Source organism: Suillus subalutaceus (assembly GCF_016647625.1).
Source record: "Suillus subalutaceus strain FC151 chromosome Unknown DFJ58scaffold_40, whole genome shotgun sequence".
Lineage (NCBI taxonomy): Eukaryota > Fungi > Basidiomycota > Agaricomycetes > Boletales > Suillaceae > Suillus > Suillus subalutaceus.
This window is the reverse complement of record NW_024540289.1, coordinates 219,707-247,210: the sequence shown is the minus strand read 5'-3', so window position 1 is coordinate 247,210 and position 27,504 is coordinate 219,707. Positions and strand designations below refer to the sequence as shown.

The following is a 27,504-nucleotide window of genomic DNA, read 5'->3' as shown; positions in this document are numbered from 1 at the left end:
GAAGCTCGTGATGAGTTGCAAGCAATCAAGTGCCGCTCTTGAACCCACAATCGGCGTGAAGGCTACTCACCGGTAGAACTCGACAGCGATCACCTTGGGGATGTTCCGCTTCACGCCAGTGACCATGCGCATAGGGCCAGTGTACCACTCCTCGGGCCAATCCTTTAGTGCCTTGCCGCTAATAGATGCGGCAGGGTCTTCCCACTGCTTCACGGCAGTGCACCATGCCTCGTGCGAGGTCCGGGATGCCGACGCCAGGGATGGGAGCTTGCTTTTGTGCTGCAGCGCTGTGCCGGCGGCTGTTGGAGGGTGGCACCTGTAGTGTAGGAATGGCGCGAGGCGAGGGACGAGGTCGAGTCCATGGGAACCGGGGCGGGTGTTGTAGAAGCTGTGGCCTGATGGCACAGGGTTGGTTGTAGAGACTGGGAGGAAGAGACCCTCGCCAGTGTCGCCACCAATCAAACACCAAAATAAATGTCGTTCACATGGGCACATGCAGTAATACTTATAGGAAAACGCTGCGCACATGAATGTGAAGTTGACTAGCAGCCTCTTCAAATGACTTTCATCCCCTCAAGTGCTTCCATGGTGCTCTTGGGTCGCTCAGAAGTTTTATCAACTAATGAGAATCAGAGTACTAGTCACTCCAATAATAGCGGCACGGATCAGCTATCATCAACTTATCACTTTCCGACGCACGAGCTGACCATCATGTGAATATTTGAAATTTGTTTCAATAGATCATTGGCCTTGTTGTATTCCTCGTCTTGATGACAGCAATTAATGGGTGCGCCTGGGGACTTCACGCGAGGCGCTCAGAAGATATTTACTAATCTTCATCAAGCACACTTTTTGTCCGAAGGTTCCGGAGAAGACGATCTCTCAGGTCGTCAAATTCTCATGACAACTTTGAGGCTCCTGACTCTGAAGGCAATACATTCAGTTTTCCAAATCAAGCCTCTCATCGGATGCATCGTTTGACCCCTTTCCCATCGATTTATCGCCCTGATCGCAGAGTCAATGCTGCGGATACTGATTCTGCCGGGCGCAGAACTGGAGGGCCTGATGATCCAGATTGGGATGGGAAAGATATACTTCCTGCCTACAATAAATTTGATCGCCCTCCCAAGTACGACCTCGGTGGAGTGCTACCCGCTCAAGGATCATCTGCTGGGAATCACCCACACAACGACACAGTTATGGCAAGCACTGAAGCCATTCCTGTTGTAGAAGATCAATCCGTGGCTTCTGCAAGCACTGATCCCTCTGACGGAGATGATTCCGCTCTGTCTGCGCCGCGCCACGAGGCACCTAACTAATGTTATAATTCGTAATCGTTACATTACTGCACAGACTGTCTCAGACTCTGGACTTCAGCTATTGTATACTTTACCTCCAGATAATCTTTACGTTTTCTCTAACACGATTCTACGGGTTGTAATGCATCACTGGTTCCTTCTGTTCCGTATTCATCAGACATTACACCTAAAGAAGATTTATCTTGAGCTAAACCCCATCCTTGTTTCGAACTAACACCCACTGCTCCAATCTCCCTTGCTTACGGATGAAGCCCTTTCAAACTCCACATACTCGCCTCTTCTCCTTCCCTCACCCATCCCATGTAATCTGCGGTCAACACGGCTGCTCGCACGAATAGCGAGCCGTCAAGTTCCTCTGCCCCATCTAGTTCAGTTCCAGCAAAGTATCCTTTCGGCCGGGCCCCATAGATGGTGGAGAAGTGTGCGAAAGCTCGTTGGATCTTGGCATAATGGTCACTGGGGTGCATTATGGATGATTGAACGAGAGGAAGGAAAGGGTTGGGTGTCTGCGCGTTCTGTGCTGGGATACCTTCCACTGGCGGAACAGCGGGGCTGTTTGGAGGGTTCGGCACCGTGGATGTCGACTCAAAAAAGGATTTGAAATTCAGGGAGGGTCGGCCGATTACCACGAACCATGCAATAACGCTTGAGAGGTATGCGCGGAGAAGTAGGACTTGTGCCCGAGGAGACAAGTAGGCGACGAGTGAAGGGAGGAAGAGACTTGAATTGACCAGATGCATCCTAGGATCTGTAAGTATAGAACATTTCTGAATCGCAATCGATACTCACAGAAAGAAATCGGCAGTGAAACCGTTTTCTCCACCCTCCGAGAGCATACATTACCGAGGAGGTCCAAATACACTCTCCTATCTTACGTTCGATCTCTCCCGGTTTGGAGAGATCCACTGTCCATTTCTGGACGTGCTCGCGGATTGTGTCACCGTGAGCCACAAGTGTGTCGGGATATTGGCTAGCGAAATTTAATTGACCTTTCGACGCAAGGCTGGGATCCTTGAGAACTCGAGCAAGAATTGAGAAAGCGTGGGTGTCTTGTCCGCTTGGCGCCTTGAGAGGCATCGCAGAATCGAGCATCAATGACGCAAAACTGTTCATCACAGCGCCGATGCCATCACTAGGCTGGGCGACAAACATTGATCGTGGAAGGAAACCCGGGATATAAGTATAATGCATCGCCGCCAACGAAAGCCCTAACCCAGTTCACCGGATGTAAGTCTCTTCTTCCTTTGCACCAACGTGTGACTTACCCTCAGCAAGCATGCCTTTTAAGCCAAACTCGACGCCATATCCACAATGAATCAATGAATGAAAGACTCCATTTACGAATCGGCACAGCATTTCCGGCTGGCTTTCCGCGTCTCTTCCAGGTTGGAAGTTATACTTCTCGGAAAAGATGAATTCATCCAAAGTTGCGGAGGCGCCCTTTTCTTCGATGGCCTTAGCAAAGAAAGTGGTGTAAGCTTCGTAGTAGCTGTCGATTCCGAATATTAAGAACATCAAGATCAAGGCATAGGGGCAAGCATTTGCTCACTTTTCATCACCAAGATGGTCAACAAAATTCTGCGTTGTGACGGGATGGGGCGATACAAAGGCGGCTCTCTGAAACTTGCTGTCCTGTTTGTACAATGCTTCAATCACGGGTCCGCTGCCTCCTAATGCGTATATTGCAAGTGCTCGATGGGCAACGTGGCTAGGCGGATATGTCATAAATCATCGCTTAGTATAGTTTTTCTATCGCTCACTTGTGAAACCTTATATCGTTCCAGAAGATGTGATATCGGGTGTGGTTATCAATCAATACGTGCCGCATCGTGGCTAATGATTCGGGGTTGCATCCTGGCCACCTCTGTGGACAGAGTGCTGTCGGTGGAGGGGATGGAGCCGGGAAGAGTTTTTTCTGCCTTCTCGTCGTAAACCTTTCCGTTCATTGTGTTATTGGGAGTTGACTGATCAACGATAAGGACGAGAGTGTGAACAATCCTGCGTATTTAAAGCCTTTCTGAGAACCATGAGTCCGATGACTGGTCTCAATCCTATCCCTCTTGTTCAGGGGCTAGCTTCTTCGGCACTGATCCGTACTTCAAGTATCACGGTCTCCGAGAAGCACCTGACACTTGCGTTTATAATTAATCTGCAGTCGTGTGATCCAAAGTTCCTCCTGAAACTTAGAAGAGGCACGCCCTGCAACATCCCACATACCTTCGGTATTCGTCGATTCCTTGACGGTACCTATGGAAAGCGGAATGATCAGGCACATCGGGAGTGAGCAAATGGCATTTGTTCGGCTAGTACCCCCGCCACCCCTAGCCAAGTGTGCTCGACCTCCCACCTTGCTCACCGGAGAAATCTCCGTTCTATTGTCAGGGCGTGAGTCTTATCTGACAACGTCACACCTGACCAAAATCATTGCTGATCCATTGATAGACTGAGTGGTTGAATGATGTTCAACATGACCCTCGTTATCCTTTCCGTGGAAATTCTCGTGGCCCTCTGTACCCACATGATCATCGTTACCATGTACGCCATCGTGAGGTCTTGAACCAGAACGAAGTAACTCCGATTGTTGACCGCGACTCTCCTGTGAGGTGAATAACTTCGTTGAGTGTCTCCTCGTCGCCAATGGCGGTATGACAAGCGGATAAGAACGCAAACTCTGTGTGCGGAATGTCTTTCTCCACGATATCGAGCAGCGTGATGTCCGTCTCTCATGATGAAATGGGAATTGTAACGCTGTGCAGGGTCCTGCTTGCCATCACACACCAGGTGCACCCAGGCGTTCTCTTGCAAAGCTTCGAGTGCACCTGCTCGTGTGGCTGCGTCGCCAGAAATAGTGGTACGATTGGCCATCGCAGGGACAGGTTTATGGACAAGCTCGAGCTCGCTGTCCACAGCCAAGAGCGCCTTGCCTTTCTCTGCACCCAGTTGACCTTGACCGATCGCCATGAAGGAAGGAGGCATATGCTTCTTCATAATCTGATCAGAGCCGAAATTGTCAGCGTAAGAACAGATGTAGAGATCCCCCTTTCCCAGAGCGAACCTATCTGCTTTTGTTTGAAAGGGGTGAGCTGCGTGGAGAGGAATGGATGTGAAAGCTGCAGTTAGACACAGCCAGATTCAAGAGCAGCACTTTAGTTTGAGGATGTGCTCGAGTACGTTGACGATGGGTAACATGATTTTGTCACATATATGATCATGCTACCCATCGTCAACATCTGCGAGAGCACCATTAGATCCGTCCTCGACTCCGCTAGGTTCATCCGAGATGCTTGTCGTATTGTTTCCTGTAGTTGTGAGGGGAATATTCATTTTTATCTGGAAAGCGAGCTCGTGGGTGTGGCAGAGGATACCGGTGATACCGGCGCAGGTTCGTTTTTCAGAATACCTAGCGATGATGATGCAGATAAAATACGAGCAATATAATCCTCCATACCTGCAGGCCTGGGAGATGCGGTTGAGGCCGGGAACATCGATATTGAATAACTCCGTGACAGCGTGTCCGGCGTTGTCGGCGGCATAGTGTAGGATGAGTTAATGGGAGGGAAGATGGGTTTTAGCGGAGAAGGACAGCAGTGGCCATAGGGGGACATTGGCGCTAAAAGGGCACTTCAATCACTAGGGCAGCGAAAGTGACACGTTGACGGACGTGTAGAGTTTGGTGCGGTGAAGGGCGATGAAACTTGACTTGGGAGTTAGATGAGCCAGGTGGCGGGTATTCTGGACAAGTAGAGTGATGGGTAATTAGTATATTGCATAATGAACAACCCGACTCAGTTGTAGGTTGATTTGATTGAGGTTTAGTCGTTGCTGTTCATATTTTGCATCAGCGAGTGCCAGAAAGCTGTTCCGTTCTAGACTCTTTCTTGCCTACATGCGTTGAGATGTTGATTCCTGACGCCAAGCTGGTCACGAGCCTAGTCTCGTTCGTGGCCAAGAGATTTTACCGCCGCTGTTCCTCAGGCCAGATTGTAGAAGATCAATCCGTGGCTTCTGTAAGTACTGATCCCTCCAGTGACGGAGATGAGTCCGCTCTGTCTGCGCCGGGCAACGAGGCACCTGACTAATGTTATAATTTGTAATCGTTACATTACTGCACAAACTGTCTCAGACTCTGGACTTCAAAGCTTCACCTTTACTTCCAGATAATCTTTATGTTTTCTCTAACGCGATTCTACGGGTTGTAATGCATCACTGGTTCCTTCTGTTCCGTATTCATCAGACATTACACCTAAAGAAGATTTATCTTGAGCTAAACCCCATCCTTGTTTCGAACTAACACCTGCTCCAATCTCCCTCATTGCTTACACATGTAACCCTTTCAAACTCCACATTCTCGCCTCTTCCCCTTCCCTCACCCATCCCATGTAATCTGCGGTCAACACGGCTGCTCGCACGAACAGCGAGCCGTCAAGTTCCTCTGCCCCATCTAGTTCAGTTCCAGCAAAGTATCCTTTCGGCCGGGCCCCATAGATGGTGGAGAAGTGTGCGAAAGCTCGTTGGATCTTGGCGTGATGGTCATTGGGGTGCATTATGGATGATTGAACGAGAGGAAGGAAAGGGTTGGGTGTCTGCGCGTTCTGTGCTGGGATACCTTCCACTGGCGGAACAGCGGGGCTGTTTGGAGGGTTCGGCACCGTGGATGTCGACTCAAAAAAGGACTTGAAATTCAGGGAGGGTCGGCCGCATACTACGAACCATGCAATAGCGCTTGAGAGGTATGCGCGGAGAAGTTGGACTTGTGCCCGAGGAGACAAGTAGGCGACGAGTGAAGGGAGGAAGAGACTTGAAGTGACCAGATGCATCCTAGGATCTGTAAGTATCGAACATTTATGAATCGCAATTGATTCTCACAGGAAGAAATTGGCAGTGAAACCGTTTCTCCACCCTCCGAGAGCATACATTACCGAGGAGGTCCAAATACACTCTCCTATCTTACGTTCGATCTCTCCTGGTTTGGAGAGATCTACCGTCCATTTCTGAACGTGCTCGCGGATTGTGTCACCGTGAGCCACAACTGTGTCAGGATATTGCCTAGCGAAATTTAATGGGCCTTTCGACGCAAGGCTGGGATCCTTGAGAACTCGAGCAAGAATTGAGAAAGCGTGGGTGTCTTGTCCGCTTGGTGCCTTGAGAGGCATCGCAGAATCGAGCACCAACGACGCAAAACTGTTCATCACAGCGCCGATGCCGTCACCAGGCTGGGCGACAAACATTGATCGTGGAAGGAAACCCGGGACAGGAATATCATGCATCGCCGCCAACGAAAGCCCTAACCCAGTTCACCGGATGTAAGTGATGTCTCTTCTTCCTTTGCACCAATGTGTGACTTACCCTCAGCAAGCATGCCTTTTAAGCCAAACTCGACGCCATATCCACAATGAATCAATGAATGAAAGACCCCATCTACGAATCGGCACAGCATTTCCGGCTGCTTTGCCACTTCTCTTCCGGGCTGAAAGTTATACTTCTCAGAAAAGATAAATTCATCCAAAGTTGCGGATGCGCCTTTCTCATCGATGGCCTTAGCAAAGAAAGTGGTGTAAGCTTCGTAGTAGCTGTTGATTCCGAATATTAAGAACATCAAGGTCAGGGCATAGGGGCAAGCATTTGCTCACTTTTCATCACCGAGATGGTCAACAAAATTCTGCGCTGTGATGGGATGGGGCGATACAATGGCAGCTCTCTGAACCTTGCTGTCCTGTTTGTATAATGCTTCAATCACGGGGCCGCTCCCCCCTAACGCGTATATCGCAAGCGCTCGATGGGTAATGTGGCTGGGTGGATATGTCATAAATCATCGCTTAGGGTAGTTTTTCCATCACTCACTTGTGAAACTGGATATTATTAAAGAAGATGTGATGTCGGGTGTGGTTATCGATCAATACGTGCCGCATCGCGGCCAATGATTCGGGGTTGCATCCTGGCCACCTCTGTGGACAGAGTACTGTCGGTGGAGGGGATGGAGGCGGGAAGAGTTTTTCTACTCTCTCGTCGTAAACCTTTGTGTTCATTATGTTGTTTGGAGTTGACCAGGACTGATCGACAATAATGACGCAGATTGAGGGAGTGTGAACAATCTTGCGTATTTAAAGCCTTTCTGAGAACCGTGAGTTCCGTGGCTGGAGTCTCAATCTTACCCCTCTTGTTCAGGGGCTAGGAACTTATTGGCACTAGTACTGATCCGTATACGTCAAGTATCACGGGAGAAGCAACGTTGCATTTTCATTTCTTCGTAACCTGGTTAGAATGTAACATTTGGTGCGAATCTCGAGGTTCGCGCCACATTCTCACTTCGTATAATGTCCTTTTTTCCTCAGTGAACAGACACTTGCGTTTATAATTATAAATCTGTAGTCGTATGTTCCAACGTTCCTCCTGAAACTTAGAAGAGGACGCCCTGCTAATTATTTCATCCCACATACCTTCGATATCCGTGGATTCCTTGACGTCACGAAAGCGGAGTGATCAGGCGCAGCGGGAGTGAGCAGCTCGACAAAAATGGTATTTGTTTGGCCAGTACCCTTGCCACTCCCAGCCAAGTGTGTTCGTCCTCTATCGACCACCTTGCTCACCGGAGAAATCGCTGTTCTATTGTCAGGGCGTAAGTCTTATCTGACAACCTTACACCTGACCAAAATCATTGCTGGTCCATTGACAGACTGAGTGGTTTAATTCACCATCGAGCTCGAGTCATGCCAACTGATCTGTACACAACCCCCGCGAGCCTCTCCACGACCTTCGTGATGAGCCTGTCCGGCGCGATCCTCAGAATGATATTCAATATGACCCTCGTTATCCTTCCCGTGGAAATTCTCGCGGCCCTCTGCACCCACACGATCACCGTTACCATGTGCGTCATCGCGAGGTAGTGAACCAGAGCGAAGTATCTTCGATTGTTGACCGCGACTCTCTTGCGAAGTGAATGACTTCGTTGAGTGTCTCCTCACCGCCAATGGCGGTATGACAAGCGGATAAGAACGCAAACTCCGCGTGCGGAATGTCTTTCTCCACGATATCGAGCAGCGTCAGATGTTCGTCTCTCTTGACGAAATGGGAATTGTAAAGTTACGCAGGGTCTTGCTTGCCATGACACGCCAGGTGCACCCAGGTGTTCTCTTGCAAAGCTTCGAGTGCACCTGCTCGTGTGGCTGCGTCGCTAGAAATAGTGGTACGATTGGCCATCGCAAGGACAAGTTTATGGACAAGCTCGAGCTCGCTGTCCACAGCCAAGAGCGCCTTGCCATTCCCTCCACCCAGTTGACCTTGACCGATCGCCATGAAGGAAGGAGGCATATGCTTCTTCATAATCTGATCAGAGCCGAAATTGTCAGCGTAAGAACAGATGTAGAGATCCCCCTTTCCCAGAGCGAACCTATCTGCTTTTGTTTGAAAGGGGTGAGCTGCGTGGAGAGGAATGGATGTGAAAGCTGCAGTTAGACACAGCCAGATTCAAGAGCAGCACTTTAGTTTGAGGATGTGATCGAGTACGTTGACGATGGGTAGCATTGGGATAAAATCATGCTACCCATCGTCAACATCTGCGAGAGCACCATTAGATCCGTCCTCGACTCCGCTGGGTTCATCCGAGATGCTTGTCGTATTGTTTCCTGTAGTTGTGAGGGGAATACTCATTCTTATCTGGAAAGCGAGCTCGTGGGTGTGGAAGAGGATACCGGTGATACCGGCGCAGGTTCGTTTTTCAGAATACCTAGCGATGATGATGCAGATAAAATACGAGCAATATAATCCTCCATACCTGCAGGCCTGGGAGATGCGGTTGAGGCCGGAAACATCGATATTGAATAACTCCGTGACAGCGTGTCCGGCGTTGTCGGCGGCATAATGTAGGATGAGTTAATGGGAGGAAAGATGGGTTTTAGCGGAGAAGGACAGAAGTGGCCATAGGGGGACATTGGCACTAAAAGGGCACTTCAATCGCGAAAGTGACACGTTGACGGACGTGCAGAGTTTGGTGAGGTGAAGGGCAATGAAACTTGACTGAGGAGTTGAATGAGCCAGATGGCGGGTATTCTGGACAAGTAGAGTGATGGGTAATTCAATAATGCATAATGAACGACCCGACTCAGTTGTAGGTTGAGTTTAGTCGTTGCTGTTCATATTTCGCATTAGCGAGTGCCAGAAAGCTGTTCCGTTCTAGACTCTTTCTTGCCTACATGCGTTGAGATGTTGATTCCTGACGCCAAGCTGGTCACGAGCCTAGTCTCGTTCGTGGCCAAGAGATTTTTACCGCCGCTGTTCCTCAGGCCAGATCTAGAGGTCTTATCATTAGTGACGTTATTGCGTTACCCTGCACGTTACAGCACCGTGATACCTTGTTTTGGGGAGCCAATGTACTTCGGAAGGCCACTGCAATGTGCATCACTCGAAGGAACCAAGTGGTAACAGGGTATGTTTCAGAAACCGGCTCGAGTATTATTTATATGCCGTCGCGATCTGCCACGTCACTTCACTTAGCTGATGAGGCTATATGCGGAACCTCACCTCCCCGGTACCTGTAGTGCTACATCATCACACTTGTTCGATGCTCTTAAGGCGGGGTACTGACGCACTTTAATCGGCAAGGAGTAGCTTCACAAGGGTGGTCACTTGTTGGAGCCTGGCCGTGACGGGCGGTTCCGAGTCGGAGCCGTCCGGCCTCCAATTGAATTCATGAGACCCTAGCCTAGTACTGCAAGGTTGCGGCACCTCCAAATCGCAAAACGGCAGTAATGCTAATGCCATTCTCAAGCTCCCAGTTGGTTGAAAAAATTGCAGGGTAAAGGTCTGAAGGTGAGTCTGCCACTATCATCGACTCTTGTTGGAATCGAGCTTCTAGTTGATGACCTTAATCTTCAGAACTGTGATAACGTTATGACGGATGTGAAGATTAAGGTCATCACATCATTGCCTGTGTATCACACTTTTGGTCTACAGTATGCGCCCTAGAAGGCGACAGTCACGGCTGTTCCTCCATTTTATTGGGTCGGAGGTTTGTTAGCCTCGATATCCATTGGTCCTTCATATAGATCAGATCACTGATCCAATCCACATGCGATATTCAAACTCGATTCTATGGGCGCTCCGCCGACGACCGGTATGTTCCATTCCATTCTCTATCAAATACCGCATTGACTTGGCGTTCTTTATGGAATACATGTACAGGTATACGCTTACGCAAGTCTCCGCATCAACTTTGCTCATCAGTCACCTGTTAGAGTCGGCGGTCAGTTCCGCGTAAGGGGGGCTCTGCCTGCGCGCCTGTTGCATGCATATAAATGTAGCTGGTCACACTCAATCTCTTACCGCTCTCTAACATACTCCGACAATGAGCTCTGTTGAATACCACTATCCCGTGATCGGCCGCAAGGGCACTGGAGGCGTATTTGATCGCTTGCCCATCCAGACACTGGGGAAGGACCAACCCTACCAATTTGCATTGTTCATCCTTGCTTTCAGTGCGATCCAGCAGCGTTCCGATGCTCCCCACATTGAGCCAGCAGCCACCTTCATGGAAATTGCGTCAATTCACGGAAAGCCCTATGTTGAATGGGCTGGTGACCGCAACAAGGACACCTCAGCTGACTATAGCCCAACTGACAAGAAAGATACCAACCCTGTTCCTTCCAGATTCGGAGGTATGGCCGTCGTTTCCACTGTTGTTTCCCACAACCTGACAATATTGTGTGACAGGTTATTGCAAGTAAGTCATGTACACCCTCTCGCTCTGTTCATTTGAAACCGTTCTTTAGCCACGGCGCCGTTGTCTTCCCTACCTGGCACCGCCCATATGTTATGCTTATTGAGGTATGTTCAACAGATGATCATGCCTGACGCGCTGTTCAATTGTGTTACAGCAATCGATCGGAAACATTGCTGAACAATTGGCCCATGACATTGAAACTAATAACCCAGGTGAAAATGGAGTGTGGATTAAGGCTGCCAAGGAACTACGTTTTCCGTGCGTGCTAAGTCATTCCCGACGCTGATACAGACGTTTACATTACACGCAGATACTGGGACTGGGCCGATAAAGATGTACCCGAGAATGGCCTTCCTCCTGTTCTGTATGAAGATAAAATCGAAATCATGGCTGCTGGAGGTAAAAAACGAATAGTCAATAATCCGCTCCTCATTTTTCTCGTATGTCGATGGAATTCCATCCGACTTTACCGACGAGACGGACGACTCGGTATGTTATATTTCGCTTTCCAGATCACTGAACTTGCTCAAATGTGGTCCGAAGACAGGACAAGTGGCGTATTTCTCCAAGTGGCAGAGGACGTATCGCCACGCTGATAGTACCCCGAACCCTGAAGGCAGTCATATAGACTCGCTACAAACGTGAGTATCCATGGAGACATATGTTGCGTGAAGCTGGTGCTGATGTTACATTTTGTAAGGGCGTTCAAAGCCGGGGCAAAGGATCTGAGGCGCAGAGTCGCTCAGCTCTTTACGTTCAATGATGACCAAAATTCTGCGATAACGCACGTCTTAGTTTCTGCTAGGATTATATATGTATTGATAAATATGCTAACAGCTGGGACGACTTTTCTAATCATACCGCGGAATCGAAGAGAGAGATGGACTTCGTCAACAGTGGGTCGCTTGAAGGCGTGCACGACACTGTTCATATATTGCTTGTGGGTGGAATACATTTGTTCTAACTTTGATGCATGCTTACTCCAGCGATGAGCTAGGGTGGGAATGGACAAATGGTTAGTTGTAAATACTTGCGTGCGAGAGGTGTTTGTTGATCTATATTAACAAAATTTGCAGAGTTACCCAGACTACGTGAGCAATTCTGACCCTCTGCAATGATTTTGGCGCTCATCTTCACATAGGCCGGTTTCGATCCTATCTTTTTCCGTATGTGAACAGGTGATCACTCGTATGCATTACTTACGTGGTTTCCTTTAGTTCACCATTCGAATGTCGACAGGCTATGTATGTATATTTCGTTCAAGGGTGTTGTCTTGTTATTGAATCCCCCAAGTGGCTCTGTGGGAGTGGTGCTACACACCGAATATTGGATGGGAAGCGGATATGAACACGATAATGAACAATATCCCTGGACACAGGTATGGGTTGGACGATGTTCTCGCATAGATACTCAATAGTTATCTCTTAGGCACGTGGCACGTACGCGCAAGTTTACAACGAACAACTCCTTCCAGACGGGCCACTCCAGCCATTCCGAACGGAACAAGGAGACTACTGGACTTCCACTCAGGCCCGATTTTTGGATGAACAAGGCTACCCCAAGTGTACGTAGCAATCTTATCCATTGGATGACATAAGTTCACTTTGAATAGACTATTCGTTTCCCGAGTTTGAAGGAATCAAGGTCGATAAAGCTGCCACGTCATCCCAAGAGCGTGCTGCGGCGCGCAAAAGGGTGCAAGCCTACTACGATTTTGATCCGCAAACCAAGGCGAAACAGGTGGCTTCGCACGCTTGGAAGCACTTACCTGTTCCAAACAAGGAAGACCCTGCCGTGCCAAGTGATCATACCGTTATTCCTAACTATCGCACATTTGTTGTGCATGTGAAACTTGTGGAGCACGCATACAACCGCTCCTACTCATTCCAGCTCCACCATAAAGGGAATGTTCATTCGAGTCCGCAGCTCGTAGGTACCATCACAGTCTTTGCAAGGCCAGACAATTCTCCTTGTAAAGCATGTGCTATGCGTCGTGAGGCAGGATCTGTAGTTCGCGGGATGATCCCCATTCCTCCGGAATTGATCGACAGTATTATCAAATCAAACGGAGGCGCAGAATCAGGGGTTTCGTTCAATCAGACCCTCGCTCACATCAAGGGGGAGTTCGTTGGAAAGCTTGTGGATGCTACTGGCTCACAGCTTGCCGGAGCTGAGGGAGGGGTGGAGACGACCCAGGTGCCACAACATCGTGCCACTTCTCGTAGAGTCACTCCCGTGGAAATTTCTCTGGTGTCTGCTGCTGTTGCCGAGCACGTAGAGGACAAGGCTCGTCCTGTCCACTTATGTGACTGGCAGCTCCATGACGGTATCTTCAACGTAAGCGTATTGTTCTTTATTTTGGCAATCCGCTGAATATCCTTTCTGACAGGGTGGCTGGCTGGCGACTCACAAGGATTCGGAGTGATGCAGCATGCTTGGATGAGTCAACTTGTGAAATACTTGTATTTGATTGGCCAAATTCAGAACAATGTCTTCGGAAATGTGTTATCCCTGTACAATATGCAGTCGTCGAAGTGTTTTATCCCTGTATAATATATAGTATGGAATATCGACATTACTTCTTGAAATTCTTCCCTTCATTTGGTCTTGGGCGGCGATGTCAAATTCTGACACATGTAGAAAAAAGTGTACAAGAGAGATAGTTAGAAGCATAAAAGCGAGAGAGCACGAAAACGAAACGCGAGGGTAGAATGGTGAGAGACAGCACTCGGTTGTCGGACTTGCTCTCCAACTCTACTTAACCTAACTAACTCCCTCTAGAACGTAGGGGGCAGCGGGACCAGCGGAGCCATGGGTCGTCGGCTCATCACTAGTTCGTGCAATGGGTCGGCTGATGACTTGGTGGTTCAGTGTATGAGATGCGGAAACTTGCAATTCAGAGTCGAAAGCCATCGTCGTTGAGAGTAAGTACCAGGTTGAATTCAGGCCATAAAGCGAGAAGAAATGCGCAGACATAAGCTGAATCTTGAATGCATGATCTTCTGGTTGCAACATTGCGGACTGAATAAGGTCGAGGAATGGTTGGAGACCTTGCTCTTTGACGAAAGAGATGAGAGAGCATCGAGGAAGCCGCAAATGTCCGAGTCCGGCCGAGGGCAGCCATATGCGATCCACCAAGCGAGAGTCGATCCAAAGTGTGAGCGAAACAATATAACTTTCGAGTTTTGCGGCAGGTAAGACAACGCGGATTGAGGTGGCGAGATGCATGCTAATTTTTGAGGGAAGGGTGAGGGTGACCGTAACCGTGACAGCCTGAGGAGGATGTGATGAAAAGGCGTAGCCCAAGGGCTAGCGGGCCTTCAATTTGGTTATGACGCGCGCCACCGAGAGTCTCGTTCCTTGTTTTCGACCTTGTCTGTCTTACCATCGCAGTTCTGTAATAACAATATTATCCTATTCTCCTCCTCGGATCTTTATCTGAGCCCCAACAGCAGACTTAGGGTGTTGCTGACATTAGGTCGAAAACAATCTCTTCACGCCCAAAACCATTATTCCACTCTACCCCTATCATGTCTTCAAACAATAACTCACTCGATGTTGATGAAAATATGTCTTCCCCTAACGGCGCTGATGGAAACACCCTTCTTCAACTCCTTGCACAGTTGGTGCAAGGGCAGCAAGACTTTGGCCAGGTTGTCGCACAAGTTCTAGCTCACCCTGCTCCAGTACCACAAACTCCGACTGCGCCGACTATCCCTAAAGCATCAATTGCTGAACCAGATGCTTATGACGGGAAGTACGAGACGTTCGACGCATTCATGAGTCAACTTTTTCTATTGTTTTCCGGCAATCCGTCGGTCTATGCTAATGACCAAATGAAAATCATTACGACCTTGTCCTTTATGAAGAAAGGTTTCGCGGGTACGTGGGCGACCAATATCACGAAGCAGCTGAGGGAAGGCACTCTTGTCTTTGCGAGTTGGGCAGAGTTCGAGAGGAAGTTGAGAGGTGTATTCGATGATCCGAATAAGAAACGGCTCGCGCAGGTTAAGCTTCACACGCTGAAGAAAACTTCTAAACAATCCGCTGATGAATATTTCGCCGAGTTTGATCAACTCGCAACAGTCGCAGGCTTCAACGACGAAGCCTTGCTTGATATACTCCATCAAAACCTTGACAAGCCCACATTTGATGCAATTGTGGCTGCTCCGCAGGTTGATAGAGAGTTGACGGCATGGAAGGACTATGCGAAGAAGTATGATAGGAATAAGAGAGCGAACAAAAGGAGTGATGGAGGAGAATTTGCAAGTGGAAGGAGGTTTGGTGAAGGAAGAGGAGGACTGGGTTGGTTTTGGCCACAAGGAGGTATAGGACGAGGATCTCCCCATACAGGTACCACTGGAACGAGCGGCACCACTACGGACACTGGGAGTCACGCAGGCACAGGCACCGGGGGCACCAACACAGCGGGGGGCTGGCGCACTGGAGATATCACCTTTAATCACTGTCCACTTGCTTGCCGTGCTACCTTTGGAGGAGAGATATCACATGAGCCAGAAGATGAACCTTGTAAGGAGAAGCGAAAAGTTGAGCAGTTAGAAGATGGAGATCGCATTTTTGTCACTAAGTTTGAGGTTGAGACGTTGGAAGAATGGCAGTATTGGGAGAAGGCTAGAAGATGTGAAAAGATTAGGGCTGTGGAAACATGCTCTCAGAAGTTGGCAGAGGAGGCACTTAAGAAGGGGACAAAGATGTCGTTGGAAGAATTACTTCCCAAACACCTTGAAGATTTTATGCCGGTGTTTGAGAAAGCCTCATTTGATCGCTTACCTGAACGACGTCAGTGGGATCATGCTATTGAACTCAAAACCAGGCATCGAACCTTTCAATAGCAAGATTTACCCGCTAAGTCTTGTTGAGCAAGCTGAACTCGACAAGTTCATTGAAGAGCATCTGCACACAGGACGAATTCGACCTTCGAAATCCCCTATTGCTTCCCCATTCTTCTTCGTCAAGAAGAAAGATGGCTCTTTGCATCCTGTACAGGACTATCGCAAATTAAACTCAGCTACCATCAAAAATCGGTATCCCCTTCCTCTGATTTCCGAAGTAATCCACAAACTCCGCAACGTGCGATATTTTACCAAGCTCGATGTTCGATAGGGGTACAATAATATCCGCGTCCGTGAGGGAGACGAGTGGAAAGCTGCGTTTACAACCAATCGGGGACTCTATGAACCATTGGTAATGTTTTTTGGCCTCACAAACTCACCAGCTACCTTTCAGACGATGATGAATGATTTATTCCGAGATCTCATTAGCCGTGGAGTGGTGATTGTTTACATGGATGACATTCTCATCTTTACCGAATCCTTCGAAGAACATCGACGAGTCACACGTGAAGTTCTTCAAATCCTTCGTGACAACCACTTGTATCTGAAGGCCGAGAAATGTGCCTTTGAACAGACGGAAATCGAATATCTCGGACTCGTTATTCGTCACGGCGAGGTTTCTATGGATCCAGTCAAAGTGAAGGGTGTACAGGAATGGCCTCGACCTACTATGAAACACGAACTCCAGCAATTTTTAGGATTTGCCAACTACTATCGTCGTTTCATTCAAGGTTTCGCTCATATCGCTCATCCTCTTCACCGCTTAACTGGTAATGAACAATGGCATTGGGGAATAGACGAAGAAAAGGCATTCCAAGGCCTGAAAACTGCTATCACCACAGCACCCATACTTATCCTACCCAAAGACGATGCCCCGTTTCGTGTTGAAGCTGATAGTTCTGACTATGCTACAGGAGCAGTACTCTCCCAACTCCAATCTGATAATCATTGGCACCCTGTCGCATTCCTTTCGCGTGCACTATCTGATGTCGAGCGCAATTACGACATCCATGACAAGGAACTGCTCGCTATTATGCGAGCTCTTGCTGAATGGCGACATTATTTGATGGGTGCGCAACAAACCATCGAAATTGTCACTGACCACAAGAATTTGGAGTATTTTACTTCGGCAAAGAAACTAAACCGTCGTCAAGCACATTGGGCCTTGGAACTCGCAGAGTATGACTTCCGACTTACCCATAAGCCGGGAAAATCCCATGGGAAGCCTGATGCCCTCTCGAGACGAGCAGACCATGGACGGGGGGAGGAAGATAACGAAGATCGAGTTTTATTGAAAGAGGAATGGTTCCGAGCAGTAAACAACGGAGATAGAGATGGAGGGTGATGAAATCTTGTCGAAGATTCGCACGTCGAAGAGGGTTGAGAGGTTTGTAAGAGAAGCAATAAAGAAAGGTGAGAGAGGCTGGAAGGAACAGAACGGATTGAGGTTGTGGAAGAATCATATTTATGTGCCGAATGAACAATCCCTCCGAGATCAGATCATCCATTCTCACCATGACCTGCCTGTATCTGGTCATCCAGGGCGCTACAAAACGGCAGAGTTAATCTTGTGGACATATTGGTGGCCACGAATTCATGCGGATGTAACGCGTTATGTGAGTGGCTGCGAGAAATGTCAACGTACTAAGACCTTTCCCACAAAGCCATTCGGATTACTCGCACCTAATCCAGTGCCAGAGCATAACTGGCAGTTCGTATCAGTGGATCTCATAACTCAACTTCCCCAAAGCAAGGGAAATGACGCCATCCTCATTGTTGTGGACTGACTGTCCAAGATGATACGTCTCGCGCCGACAAATGGAGAGTTGACTTCTGAAGGTCTTGCACGTTTGTACCGAGGACCGGGTATGGCAGGATTTCGGTGTTCCTGAACGTGTCATCAGCGATCGCGGCTCTCAGTTCGTGTCTAGCTTTATGCACGACCTCAATCAGTTGCTCGGGATCCAAACCAATCTATCCACAGCATATCATCCACAAACAGATGGTCAGACCGAACGGATAAACCAAGAAATCAAGCAATATCTTCGTTTATTCACCAATTACCGTCAGAATGACTGGGCAGAGTGGTTACCCCCTCGCCCAATTTAACTATAATGACAAAGTGCAAACCTCCACTGGATATTCCCCCCTTCTTCCTAAACTACGGTCGTCATCCTCGCAAAGGAATTGAACCCCGCTCTAGTGTGAGGGCGGAAAGCACAGACGTCTTCACTTCACGAATGCATCATCTTGCGCAGGAAGCCACTAGCGCCTTGACAAAAGCAGCGAATGACATGAAACGTTATTATGATGAACACCGTCGTGAGGCTCCTGAATATCAGCCAGGAGATTTAGTTTACTTGGAGGCCACCAACCTTAAATCTGACCGCCCTTCGAAGAAGCTCGATGATCGTCGTTTTGGTCCTTTCAAAATCATTCAGAAGGTTGGAGAGCGAGCCTACAAACTGGATTTACCTCACACTTGGAAGCGGATCCATCCAGTGTTCCACACTGTTCTTCTTCGTCCCTACACACCACCAACTTCCCCATTGCAACAATCACCCGCCGCTGCCATCACCAGTAGACCTCGGAGGAACCCCAGAATATGAAGTTGAGAATATATTGGATAGTCGAGAGAGACATGGAAGAAGAGAATATTTGGTAAAATGGAGAGGACAACCAAGAGAAGAGAACACTTGGGAGCCGGAGCAAAATTTGAAGAATGAGTACGGAACCAACGAGGCGTTCAAAACTTTCCTGGCGCGTGAACGAGAACGCCTCAAAATTCGTATACCACCTCGGGGAGAATGGAGATATGCGATGCCGAATCGAGGAGTGTACGATTGGAGGATAGGGACATTTAGAGAGATCGTCGATGAGGACATCGACCTTGGGAGAGGGTAATGTGATGAAAAGGCGTAGCCCAAGGGCTAGCGGGGCCTTCAATTTGGTTATGACACGCACCACCGAGAGTCTCGTTCCTTGTTTTCGACCTTGTCTGTCTTACCATCGCAGTTCTGTAATAACAATATTATCCTATTCTCCTCCTCGGATCTTTATCTGAGCCCCAACAGCAGACTTAGGGTGTTGCTGACAGAGGAGTAAGAAGGAGGGGGTAAGAAGATGAGGGTAAGAGAGGATGAAAGAGGAAGGCGGATAGGCAGGAACTTGAAGGAGGGTCACTACCTGTGAAGGAGAGTGTTGAAGGAGAGTGTGAAGGAGGAAGGAACCCGACTGGGACACCAAATAAACTTCTAATTAATGTGATTGTCCGCTCTTCACACGACAACGTGCAGAAACAGGTGGACAGTGCCGATGTAGAACTAGCGACTGACACTGGGAAACTGAAAATTTGTCAGGGACATGGACTGATGCTTTCAAGAAGGTCGCCATACTAGGACAAGAAAGGGTTTAGGGAGAACACACCATCTTAAACGCAAACCCATCAGCTATTCATACTATACTTACACCCCATACCCATAGTATTACAATATCTCTCATATTAGGGCACCGCGTCCTACATAACAGTTCCTTTGCAATTTGTAGCGGTACTGACGGCCTCTCTAAGTTAAGGATCTGTTTGCGATGGTTTGTCACACCGCTTACCTTTACCTTCCTGGGTCCAAATTCTGTCGTGTGTCCTACAAAAATGAGGGGGTGGATCACACCCTCAATGAACCCGGCCAACATATACATCATCTTTGGTTGAGTGAACGCGTCTCGTCCTTCTTCAATTCCGTGTACATGGGAGGTTTACTTGCGTAGTAAAACCATATAGAAGGAAGACGGCCATTCCCTCTATAAAAGCGGAAATCGAACGTACTACGATATCGATGCTGCCAAAATATGCACAGTCCAGACTCGCTGAATCGTATGTACTCACTGTCAAGTTGTTCAATTGCAACTGTCGTCAACAGAAAGTCTACATCGCAGCATCTCGACAAACACTCTAGTGGCACTCGGAAGTCGGAAGGCGCCCCTGGGCCTTGCTTTGTCCCCATCAAAAACGTGCTTCAGGCAAACCCCGATGTGATTCGCTTGTGCGTCCACAACGTCACACTTGGTGTCCTAGACGATGCTTACACTCTCAGCCGGAGTCTTAAATCTGTACACAATGCAGAAGAATTGTGTCCACAGAAATATGGACCACAGCTGTGGGTGGAAACTGCAGGATAAATGGAGAGCGAACAGTATGTGTGCGTTTTCGCATCCTCCCCACTTTCTTACCCTGCCTCGTATCTATCATCATCTGCATCTGCATCCCCAGCAGATTGTTTTTATTTATTGCACAATCCTCATCGTCGCTCTTGTCGCCTCTACTTGATCACTGATCCATATTCCGCTTCCGCCCAGCTTTCTAGCGACCGAGTTTATCTTGGAGTTTTTAGTATCACCATGAATTCCCCCACATCCCCGAAGGCGTCCTCCCGACCCGTGCTCAGAATCACTATTCCGACGGTTAAAAATACAACTCCATGGCGCGCCATGGCACTAGTATTGCAATCGTCAAGATCTTCTGCGTTTTCGTGGAGACGATTGCTTCGCCCCTCACGAAAGGACCGTAATGGCGGAACACATCTCACCGAAGATCCTGCCTCACCTTCGTCTGAGACGCTTGTTGGGTCCCCGGTCGAGGAGAAATTAACTAGTCCGAAAGTGAATATTTACTCTTGGAGTATAACCGATAGTTTGCTAACTTCGTTCTGCGCAGCTGGTCCGTTTCGATGACTCGCCAACGTACTTTCGCACCAGGCGCCGAATCAAGCCTCACAATTCCCCCATTCCAAAGGGGGGACTTGCGCTCCTGTCTTGTTATAAATGTATGTGTACTCTTCAGTATCATTTCTCACACCATTTGACGTCACTGTTTCCAGAACACTGACCCCTTCAAAGAGCTTCTTTCGGATGACGATGACGACGTCTCCGTATATGAAGATTGTCTTACTTCTTACCCTGGCTTCTTCAAGGACATGGAGGATCTTCTCGAGCGCGAACATTTCAAGCAGATGGAAGTTGAAAAGTCCCGTTCTCCGTCTTGGGAGCTCACTGAATTTGGCTGCACGAAGATGGATCCGCAAGAGTACTTACGCTCCTGCTTGGCTAAGCAAGCAGAGAGAAAATCACGACAAGACATCGAAGGGTGGAGGAAGGTCGTCTACGACCATCCGATGACCTTACGCTGGCCCAGCCGGGAGATCACTGAGCAGCCAGTTAAGGAATCTCCAGTCATTTCGATAACGCCCCCGCGCCTTTTCGTTCCTGAGCCCACACCGGTAACTCTCAATTGGCATCAGCAGATTGCAAGCGACGTCATTGATATGCTGCTTTCGTTATGCTTTGGACTTACCATTTACATGTGCATTTATATTTTTGGCATATATTGTTTCTTTACTGGCGTTTCTCTGGATGAAGAGTAGCAACCGTCATTATTCAAGGTAGTATACCTATGTAACGCTTAGCACTATTGCAATGTACCATAAATTGATACCTAATAACTTGCAGTGTGGTCGGTCCAGTTGTTTGTTTGGACTTATTGAAACCACAAGGTGCTGCCTTCCTTTTTCGATACATAGATTTCTATTTAGGTACCACCGTGTACTACATGACTATCGATGACCGCCCATATCAGTCTGCCCGTATAACATGTCAGAATCAAGTCTCCTCACCTCAGAATCATTGCGTGCTCGCGGGAGAGGGTCGTGGAAAGTCCCGTGGCGGTCTAGGAAAGTACCTCCGCGCGCACGAGGTCGTGGTCGAGGTGGCCGTCCAGCAGAATTCCACAAGCGCCTCGTACTAGAAGGCAAAGAAACAGTCGATCTCGATCCCTGATTCCGAAGAAGCGAAAGAACTTCAACAGAAGTACGCACGACGACACCTTGGATCTAACGCTGATCGTTACTATGCGGAGCCCGAGCGTGAGTTAGATTCGGATGGTAAGTGGTGAGTGGATGATGTGTTGAGTTTATGTTTGATACAGTGTAGGAGAGGAGATTCGTGAGCCGGAAATAGACCTTTCGTCGTTTCTTGCGAGACAGCGGTTATCGGATGTGCCAACTGTCGTTGCGGTGCCTCGAGTGAACTAGCACATATCTCATCTCATCGTGTCCCACCTCCAGCATCTCAGAAGGGACGCGTGCAGGCCATTGAATGGGATGCGTAACTTGAGAAAATGAGTCGCGAAAAGGCTGCTGCAGATGCAAATCGAGGTGACTTCAACTTATGATAGCCGGTGTGTAGACTGATTGTGGTTGATAGATTTGAAAGCGCGATTCCGTGCAAAGGGTTGTCGGAGAAGCTTAAAGCAAAACCTCTATTTGCATGTGACATTGCTTTTTCTAACAGCTGTAAATCAAATTGATACTTTATTGAGTGGTCACAGGTCGTGGTTGTAGGCAACGCCTGAAGCTAGTAGTGGCTTGAGCGAAAAAAGGTCTGCCCAACCAGAGTGTGCATTCCCACATATCTTAGACGCCCATATGACAGGCTATGAAGCGGCACGGACGTCTGGGTGACGCATTAACTCGATGATCCAACTAAACTGTGTGGTAGCCTAAGAATAGAAGGTTAGAGTCAAAATTTTAAATGGATCAAAGCTCGTCAAGAGTAATGGGTGATTTTCAAAAATCGAACCTCGACATTTTACTTATTGTATGCGAATGAATGGTGACAGAACAAAGACATGTCCACAAATACTGTACCCACAGTGCAGTACGCTATGGTTCCTGAAACGGCAAACTTGGAACGTCCACAGTCGCTTGAACAAACGCGTCGGACAAAGAACGGTGGTTTATTTGGACCTGTTGAAGCCAACAAGCTCGATATATATAATCTTATTTAGGTACATCTACATCATGACTAACATCCACCTCGATCTGCACATGTAACATGTCAGAATCGAATTCTTCGTCGACTTCCGAACCACCGCATACTCGCGGGAGAGGTCGTGGAAAGTCCCGAGGCGGACTAGGCAAATACCTTCGTGCACGAGGCCGTGGGTCGAGGTGGCCGCCCAGCGGAATTCCGCCAGCGCCTAGTGCTGGAAGGTGAAGAGGTCGTCGACCTCGACCCTGATTCGGAAGAGGCGAAAGAACTTCGACAGAAGTACGCACGGCGACACCTTGGATCTAACGCCGATCGTTATGCGGAGCCCGAGCCTGAGTTGGATTCTGATGGTGAGTGGTGAGTGGATGATGTGTCAAGCTCATGTTTGACACAGTGTAGGAGAGGAGATTCGTGAACCGGAGATCGACCCTTACGTCATTTCTTGCGAGACAGCGGTTATCGGACGTGCCGGAGACTCAGGTAGTGGCGGTGGCTCAAGTCGATGATGATGATATCGACCATGAACTCGCGCATATTTCATCTCATCGTATCCCACCTCCGACGTCTCAGAAGGGACGCGTACAAGCAATCGAGTGGGATGCAGAACTTGAAGAAATGAGTCGCGAAAAGGCTGCTGCAGATGCAAGTCGAGGTGACTTCTGCTTAATTGATAGCTCGAGTGTATGAGACTGATTATGGTTGATAGATCTGAAAGCGCGATTCCGTGCAAAGTCGGAGAAGCTTAAAGTAAAGCCTCTGTTTTCACACAAGACCAGACAAGGTAGAGTCCTGTTATCTGTGTCCATTATCTCACTGACATTTTGTTTCACGCATCTGCCAGATGATAACTATTCTGAGGCGCCAGCTCTTCCTAATGACACACCGGGGAAGTCGCCCCAAAGTGGAGATGGAAGATTTTCTTGACGATCTTCTTGGCTAATGACCTGTATCTTGCGCATGACACTCATGTTCACGGGGTATTTGCACGTTGATTCTCTTCTTACTCCAAGTATATGATCACATGGTCAAAGGCCAGGTGGCCTCGGAAGGTCATCAACATCCATTATCAGCGCCGACTCTTACACATTCATGTTCTGAATCCGGATGTGGTGGAGACTGTTGTTCATCTATGGCCGCGTGCGACAAGCTCCATGGCTGAGCACGGCCCACTGAATGTTGTCGATGCTTCCGCGTTTGCAGGTCGTTCATTCTGCTGTTACTGGCTGATACTACGATTGGCCATCCACTCGTAATACATAACCCAAAGCAAGAGGTGGTACAGTAAGTAGGGCGTCGATTTGCCGTGAAGAAAGGGAGGATTGGTGAAAGGACAAAAGAGGAGACGATCGAATCGAAGCAAGGACGAAAACGGAGACGATTGGAGAAAGAACACTAGTAAGTAAGTGTCTGAGGCTACATGCATGCAGCAGTAATTTGACCGAGTGACGAAGCATCTCGAAAGGATAAACAAAGTGTACACCGGAGGCATGATCGAAGCTCATGACCGATCCGGGTGCATCAAGCACGAGGTAAATACTTGAACAATAGGGCATAAATAGCATATCCCAGGACAAGGGGAGTAACTCACAATAACGTTTCGAGGGGCCGAAACAGCCTTGGACTAAAGGAATGGAAGTGGTAGAGCATGTTGAGAAATCTGATTCATCAAACATCAGTCGGACGAAAGGACTACCAGTGCGAGGCGAAACAACTCACAGATGTTTACGAGATGATACAGTAAGTCTCTGGTAGCCAGTAACAGTCCTGATCCAGGGGTATAGAGGTTTCCTCGTCACCTCCATCATAGTGACTTGGGGGTGATAACATCATACATTCCATATCGAAGGAGTCCATGCTGCGTCGTAGGATGTCTCTTAATTTCTGAGCAAGTAGATAATGTAAAGGCGGCGCGAGGGTATGTCTGTGCAGGAGCTTCCGCGCAGAGTATCTGCAAAAAAAAAGGGTATTTCGTGTAGAGGGAAATAAATAATGGGACCCATAACGGTCCATCACATCACGACTTTATAGATCTTTGCCCCTCAATTGTTACCCACAAATGCATTGTCCTTTCATGTACTGGTGATTACATAATACGATTTATCAGCAGTACAATTCAAACACCGTTCCTTTGTGCTCTGCTCCTTTGTTCATTGCTTTCTCAGTATTTGAAATTGCACACACCCTGCTTTTTGCAGTTTAACCTTTTGTCGGATCGGATCTGAACGTCAAACATTCGTCGTTCGATGGACTACTCTCTGAAACATGTAATGCAACACAGACATGACGCGGACGTTCGACGGCAGGCGGCAACCTCGCAGCCCCAGGCTCAGTAGGTTCGGATAAACAAGAATGTGACTATGCGAGTCCCATAAACAGGTAAGGTTGAGAACACTTGTGTACTCGTATTTGATTCATGGTTCTCAACTTCAATTCAATTATGCTCAAGTGACCAAGAGTGAGGACAATGACTTGTTAAGCTACGCGCTACTAGTACACTTTCCACAAGCTTTGTAATGCACGACACGGTATCAACAATCGCACTCGGCGACACATGGACAGGAAACAGGCTGGGATTGGCCCGAAAGTAACTCGGCACAAACACGAACAGAACAGGAATCAGAACTTGACTACGTGTACCAAACGAAATCGAAACAACAACGAAAGACTGGACGGTACACGAGCCGGGAATCGATGGTGAGGGAAGATGAATAGTTTCGAGTTGGAAGCTCCGGAGGCCTCAACAAATCTCAAATAACTGCCAAAATGCACTTCAGCGATTGGCGAGAAATGGATGAAGGAGGCTTACATTGTCGCATAAGCAACACCATGTCGATGATCAACATCAAGCAACGACACAAAATCCGCCCGCCGCCATTGGGTTGCGCTCATGGTCAACGGGGAGCCCGTCGTACTCCTCTGAAAGATCATCATCCTCCAGTATTATTATTAATGGATAGAATTGCTCGGTGATAGATGTGAATGCGTCCATGGGATAAATAGTAGCAAAGGGGTTTCACGAAAAGCGAAGAACGAGGTTAGAGCACAGTATGTGAGAGTCAACGACCGTAATGACTGTGAGGGTTTGGGGTTAGCAGCTCGCGAGGGTAATTGGACAAAATCACTATACAGTTGGTTCTTTAATACCACTGACAAGGTATTACAAAGTATTACAAGATATTACAATGAAGCCTGTTCGTCATTGTTCGATCAATGGGGCGGTACACAAGTCGCCTGCATTGTTCTTAGTCCTTGCTCCGTAAGGTAATACCGGAGCTAGAGCCATGCCAACTTCTGCCGAAGGAGCCTCATCACTTCATGCAGGGTAGACGGCTTATACTATAACTGTAGCCTGAGCGTCCCATGCAGTCACTACCAAGTACATGATATATCTCTGCACGCAGTCTGCCGTTATCCATTCTAGGGGTAACATGTGGTTCGTGTGCCAGGCACGACATCAAAGTTAAAACTTTAATGTGTAGGCTCATGTAGTGAGGATGGATCGTCTGATCATAGACACAGTGACTCGGAGCACGTCGGCTTGGACCGCCCGGTCTAGCTCCTCGATCAGTTGACGTGCTTACCATGACGAAAACAACGACTCCGGTTTTTTGATGCGGCCATCGATTAGCACGGAACTGGCTGCATGCAATCTGGACAGGGACAATTCAAGAAAGTTGCTTGTCTTTGTGCCACGCCACTCGGAAACAGCGAAACCTTACCTTTGTGCCTGCACCGAACTGTTGGCATCAATTTGTAAAAGTCGTGATTACGCAGATGAATCTACCGAAATGCAATGCTCTTGTATAGAACAGGATTGCGTGAGCAGGCTGCGGCTCTCGATACCATAAGGCTGGCAGACATGTCGCTCAATGGACAAGGAGCCTATGGAATTGGAGAGGTGTAGTGTCCTCGCTAGGTGTTGCCCGATAACCAAGTTGTCAGTTGTCGTACGTGAGCCAAAACAGTACTTACTGATTGGATGATGAGATTAGGAACAGAAAAGCGTGCGGTACTACGCCACTTTGGGAAGATAATTTATACAAAAGCGACCAACAAAGGGGAGAAAAAACAACAAACAAACCGACAAAGCGAGAGAAACCACAACGAGGCATGCGAAGCCACCTCCCCTTAGCACTATGACGCCATGCATATACAAAAGATTTGGCGGAGAGATAATTTTAAACCCACTACTCATGGGCAGCGGGAATTTGGCGAAGGTGAAACCTAGTTTCGAGTCAGACGTTCTGGGAAGGGGATTGAAAATAGCACCGCTTACGCTTCATGACTCGATACAGGGCTCCCCTATCGAAACTCTCCAGACCTTGAAGGGACCGGAAGAATCCAAAGGAGGTCCTAGAGTTCTGTCTCGTTCGAGACCAGGTGAAGACGAAGCTTCACTAACCAGTGACTGATTGATATCTTCTCCGAAGACAAAAAATCACATGAGGTTAATCCGGAAGATTTGTGACAGACTAGAGAGGTGGGAGGATAAGGGTACTTTGCAAGCATTAATATTCTGACAGCGGCTAATAGCAGAGCTCCAAGTCCACTACTTCTTTCCTGAAACTCGGCGTAGCCATTCGGACAATGCTCGACGCTTCCGAGTCAGTGGTCATTCCAGGGAGGTGAGAGACTCGAGACTAAGGCTACTTCTTGAACCATGATTCAGTGGATCGATCAGAATGCAGAAATGGCAAAAATGTGTGGTTTGATGGACAAACCAAACAAAGGATGAATTGATGACGGTTCTAACGCAGTGGATGATAGTCGATAATCCCAGCTTCATTGCATACTC

At 48.2% G+C, this 27,504-nt stretch overlaps 8 protein-coding genes across 8 annotated transcripts; 5 read left to right on the top strand and 3 right to left on the bottom strand.

Annotated features, from left to right (window-relative positions):
- The first annotated feature begins 761 nt into the window (after positions 1–761).
- DFJ58DRAFT_326315 (uncharacterized protein) lies at positions 762–1,630 on the top strand. The gene has a single exon (XM_041379873.1). It carries the CDS (start codon positions 969–971, stop codon positions 1,317–1,319), a length of 351 nt encoding a protein of 116 aa, XP_041244961.1. The 5' UTR covers positions 762–968; the 3' UTR covers positions 1,320–1,630.
- Positions 1,559–3,265, bottom strand: DFJ58DRAFT_715931 (uncharacterized protein; the record flags this gene model as incomplete). Its single annotated transcript, XM_041384173.1, is given in 8 exon segments — positions 1,559–1,759; positions 1,802–1,834; positions 1,856–2,060; positions 2,143–2,451; positions 2,542–2,808; positions 2,869–3,027; positions 3,080–3,234; positions 3,254–3,265. The coding sequence occupies 8 exon segments, from the start codon at positions 3,263–3,265 to the stop codon at positions 1,559–1,561; spliced, it is 1,341 nt and encodes a 446-aa protein (XP_041244960.1).
- A 2,082-nt stretch (positions 3,266–5,347) lies between these two features.
- Positions 5,348–7,440, bottom strand: DFJ58DRAFT_702161 (uncharacterized protein). The gene is made up of 5 exons (XM_041383616.1): positions 7,161–7,440; positions 6,950–7,108; positions 6,666–6,889; positions 6,186–6,603; positions 5,348–6,137 (listed from the first exon to the last, which is right to left on the bottom strand). The coding sequence occupies exons 1-5, from the start codon at positions 7,343–7,345 to the stop codon at positions 5,636–5,638; spliced, it is 1,488 nt and encodes a 495-aa protein (XP_041244959.1). The 5' UTR covers positions 7,346–7,440; the 3' UTR covers positions 5,348–5,635.
- A 562-nt stretch (positions 7,441–8,002) lies between these two features.
- Positions 8,003–8,612, bottom strand: DFJ58DRAFT_878211 (uncharacterized protein; the record flags this gene model as incomplete). The annotated part of the gene is made up of 2 exons (XM_041394493.1): positions 8,003–8,375; positions 8,439–8,612. 2 exons carry the CDS (start codon positions 8,610–8,612, stop codon positions 8,190–8,192), a joined length of 360 nt encoding a protein of 119 aa, XP_041244958.1. The 3' UTR covers positions 8,003–8,189.
- A 2,047-nt stretch (positions 8,613–10,659) lies between these two features.
- On the top strand, positions 10,660–13,613 carry DFJ58DRAFT_878209 (common central domain of tyrosinase-domain-containing protein; the record flags this gene model as incomplete). The annotated part of the gene is made up of 15 exons (XM_041394492.1): positions 10,660–10,969; positions 11,025–11,034; positions 11,084–11,138; positions 11,189–11,292; positions 11,345–11,523; positions 11,582–11,675; positions 11,735–11,849; positions 11,909–11,974; positions 12,032–12,049; positions 12,111–12,125; positions 12,176–12,200; positions 12,252–12,412; positions 12,463–12,598; positions 12,647–13,371; positions 13,424–13,613. 15 exons carry the CDS (start codon positions 10,660–10,662, stop codon positions 13,457–13,459), a joined length of 2,049 nt encoding a protein of 682 aa, XP_041244957.1. The 3' UTR covers positions 13,460–13,613.
- Positions 13,614–20,384: 6,771 nt separating this feature from the next.
- Positions 20,385–21,362, top strand: DFJ58DRAFT_326176 (uncharacterized protein). Its single transcript, XM_041379871.1, has 3 exons — positions 20,385–20,543; positions 20,599–20,707; positions 20,762–21,362. Exons 2-3 carry the CDS (start codon positions 20,612–20,614, stop codon positions 21,302–21,304), a joined length of 639 nt encoding a protein of 212 aa, XP_041244956.1. The 5' UTR covers positions 20,385–20,543; positions 20,599–20,611; the 3' UTR covers positions 21,305–21,362.
- A 127-nt stretch (positions 21,363–21,489) lies between these two features.
- On the top strand, positions 21,490–21,970 carry DFJ58DRAFT_726856 (uncharacterized protein; the record flags this gene model as incomplete). The annotated part of the gene is made up of 3 exons (XM_041385411.1): positions 21,490–21,645; positions 21,700–21,820; positions 21,870–21,970. The coding sequence occupies 3 exons, from the start codon at positions 21,490–21,492 to the stop codon at positions 21,968–21,970; spliced, it is 378 nt and encodes a 125-aa protein (XP_041244955.1).
- An 802-nt stretch (positions 21,971–22,772) lies between these two features.
- Positions 22,773–23,649, top strand: DFJ58DRAFT_715929 (uncharacterized protein; the record flags this gene model as incomplete). The annotated part of the gene is given in 6 exon segments (XM_041384172.1): positions 22,773–22,866; positions 22,889–23,059; positions 23,109–23,143; positions 23,163–23,361; positions 23,416–23,500; positions 23,601–23,649. The coding sequence occupies 6 exon segments, from the start codon at positions 22,773–22,775 to the stop codon at positions 23,647–23,649; spliced, it is 633 nt and encodes a 210-aa protein (XP_041244954.1).
- Between the last annotated feature and the right edge of the window lie 3,855 nt (positions 23,650–27,504).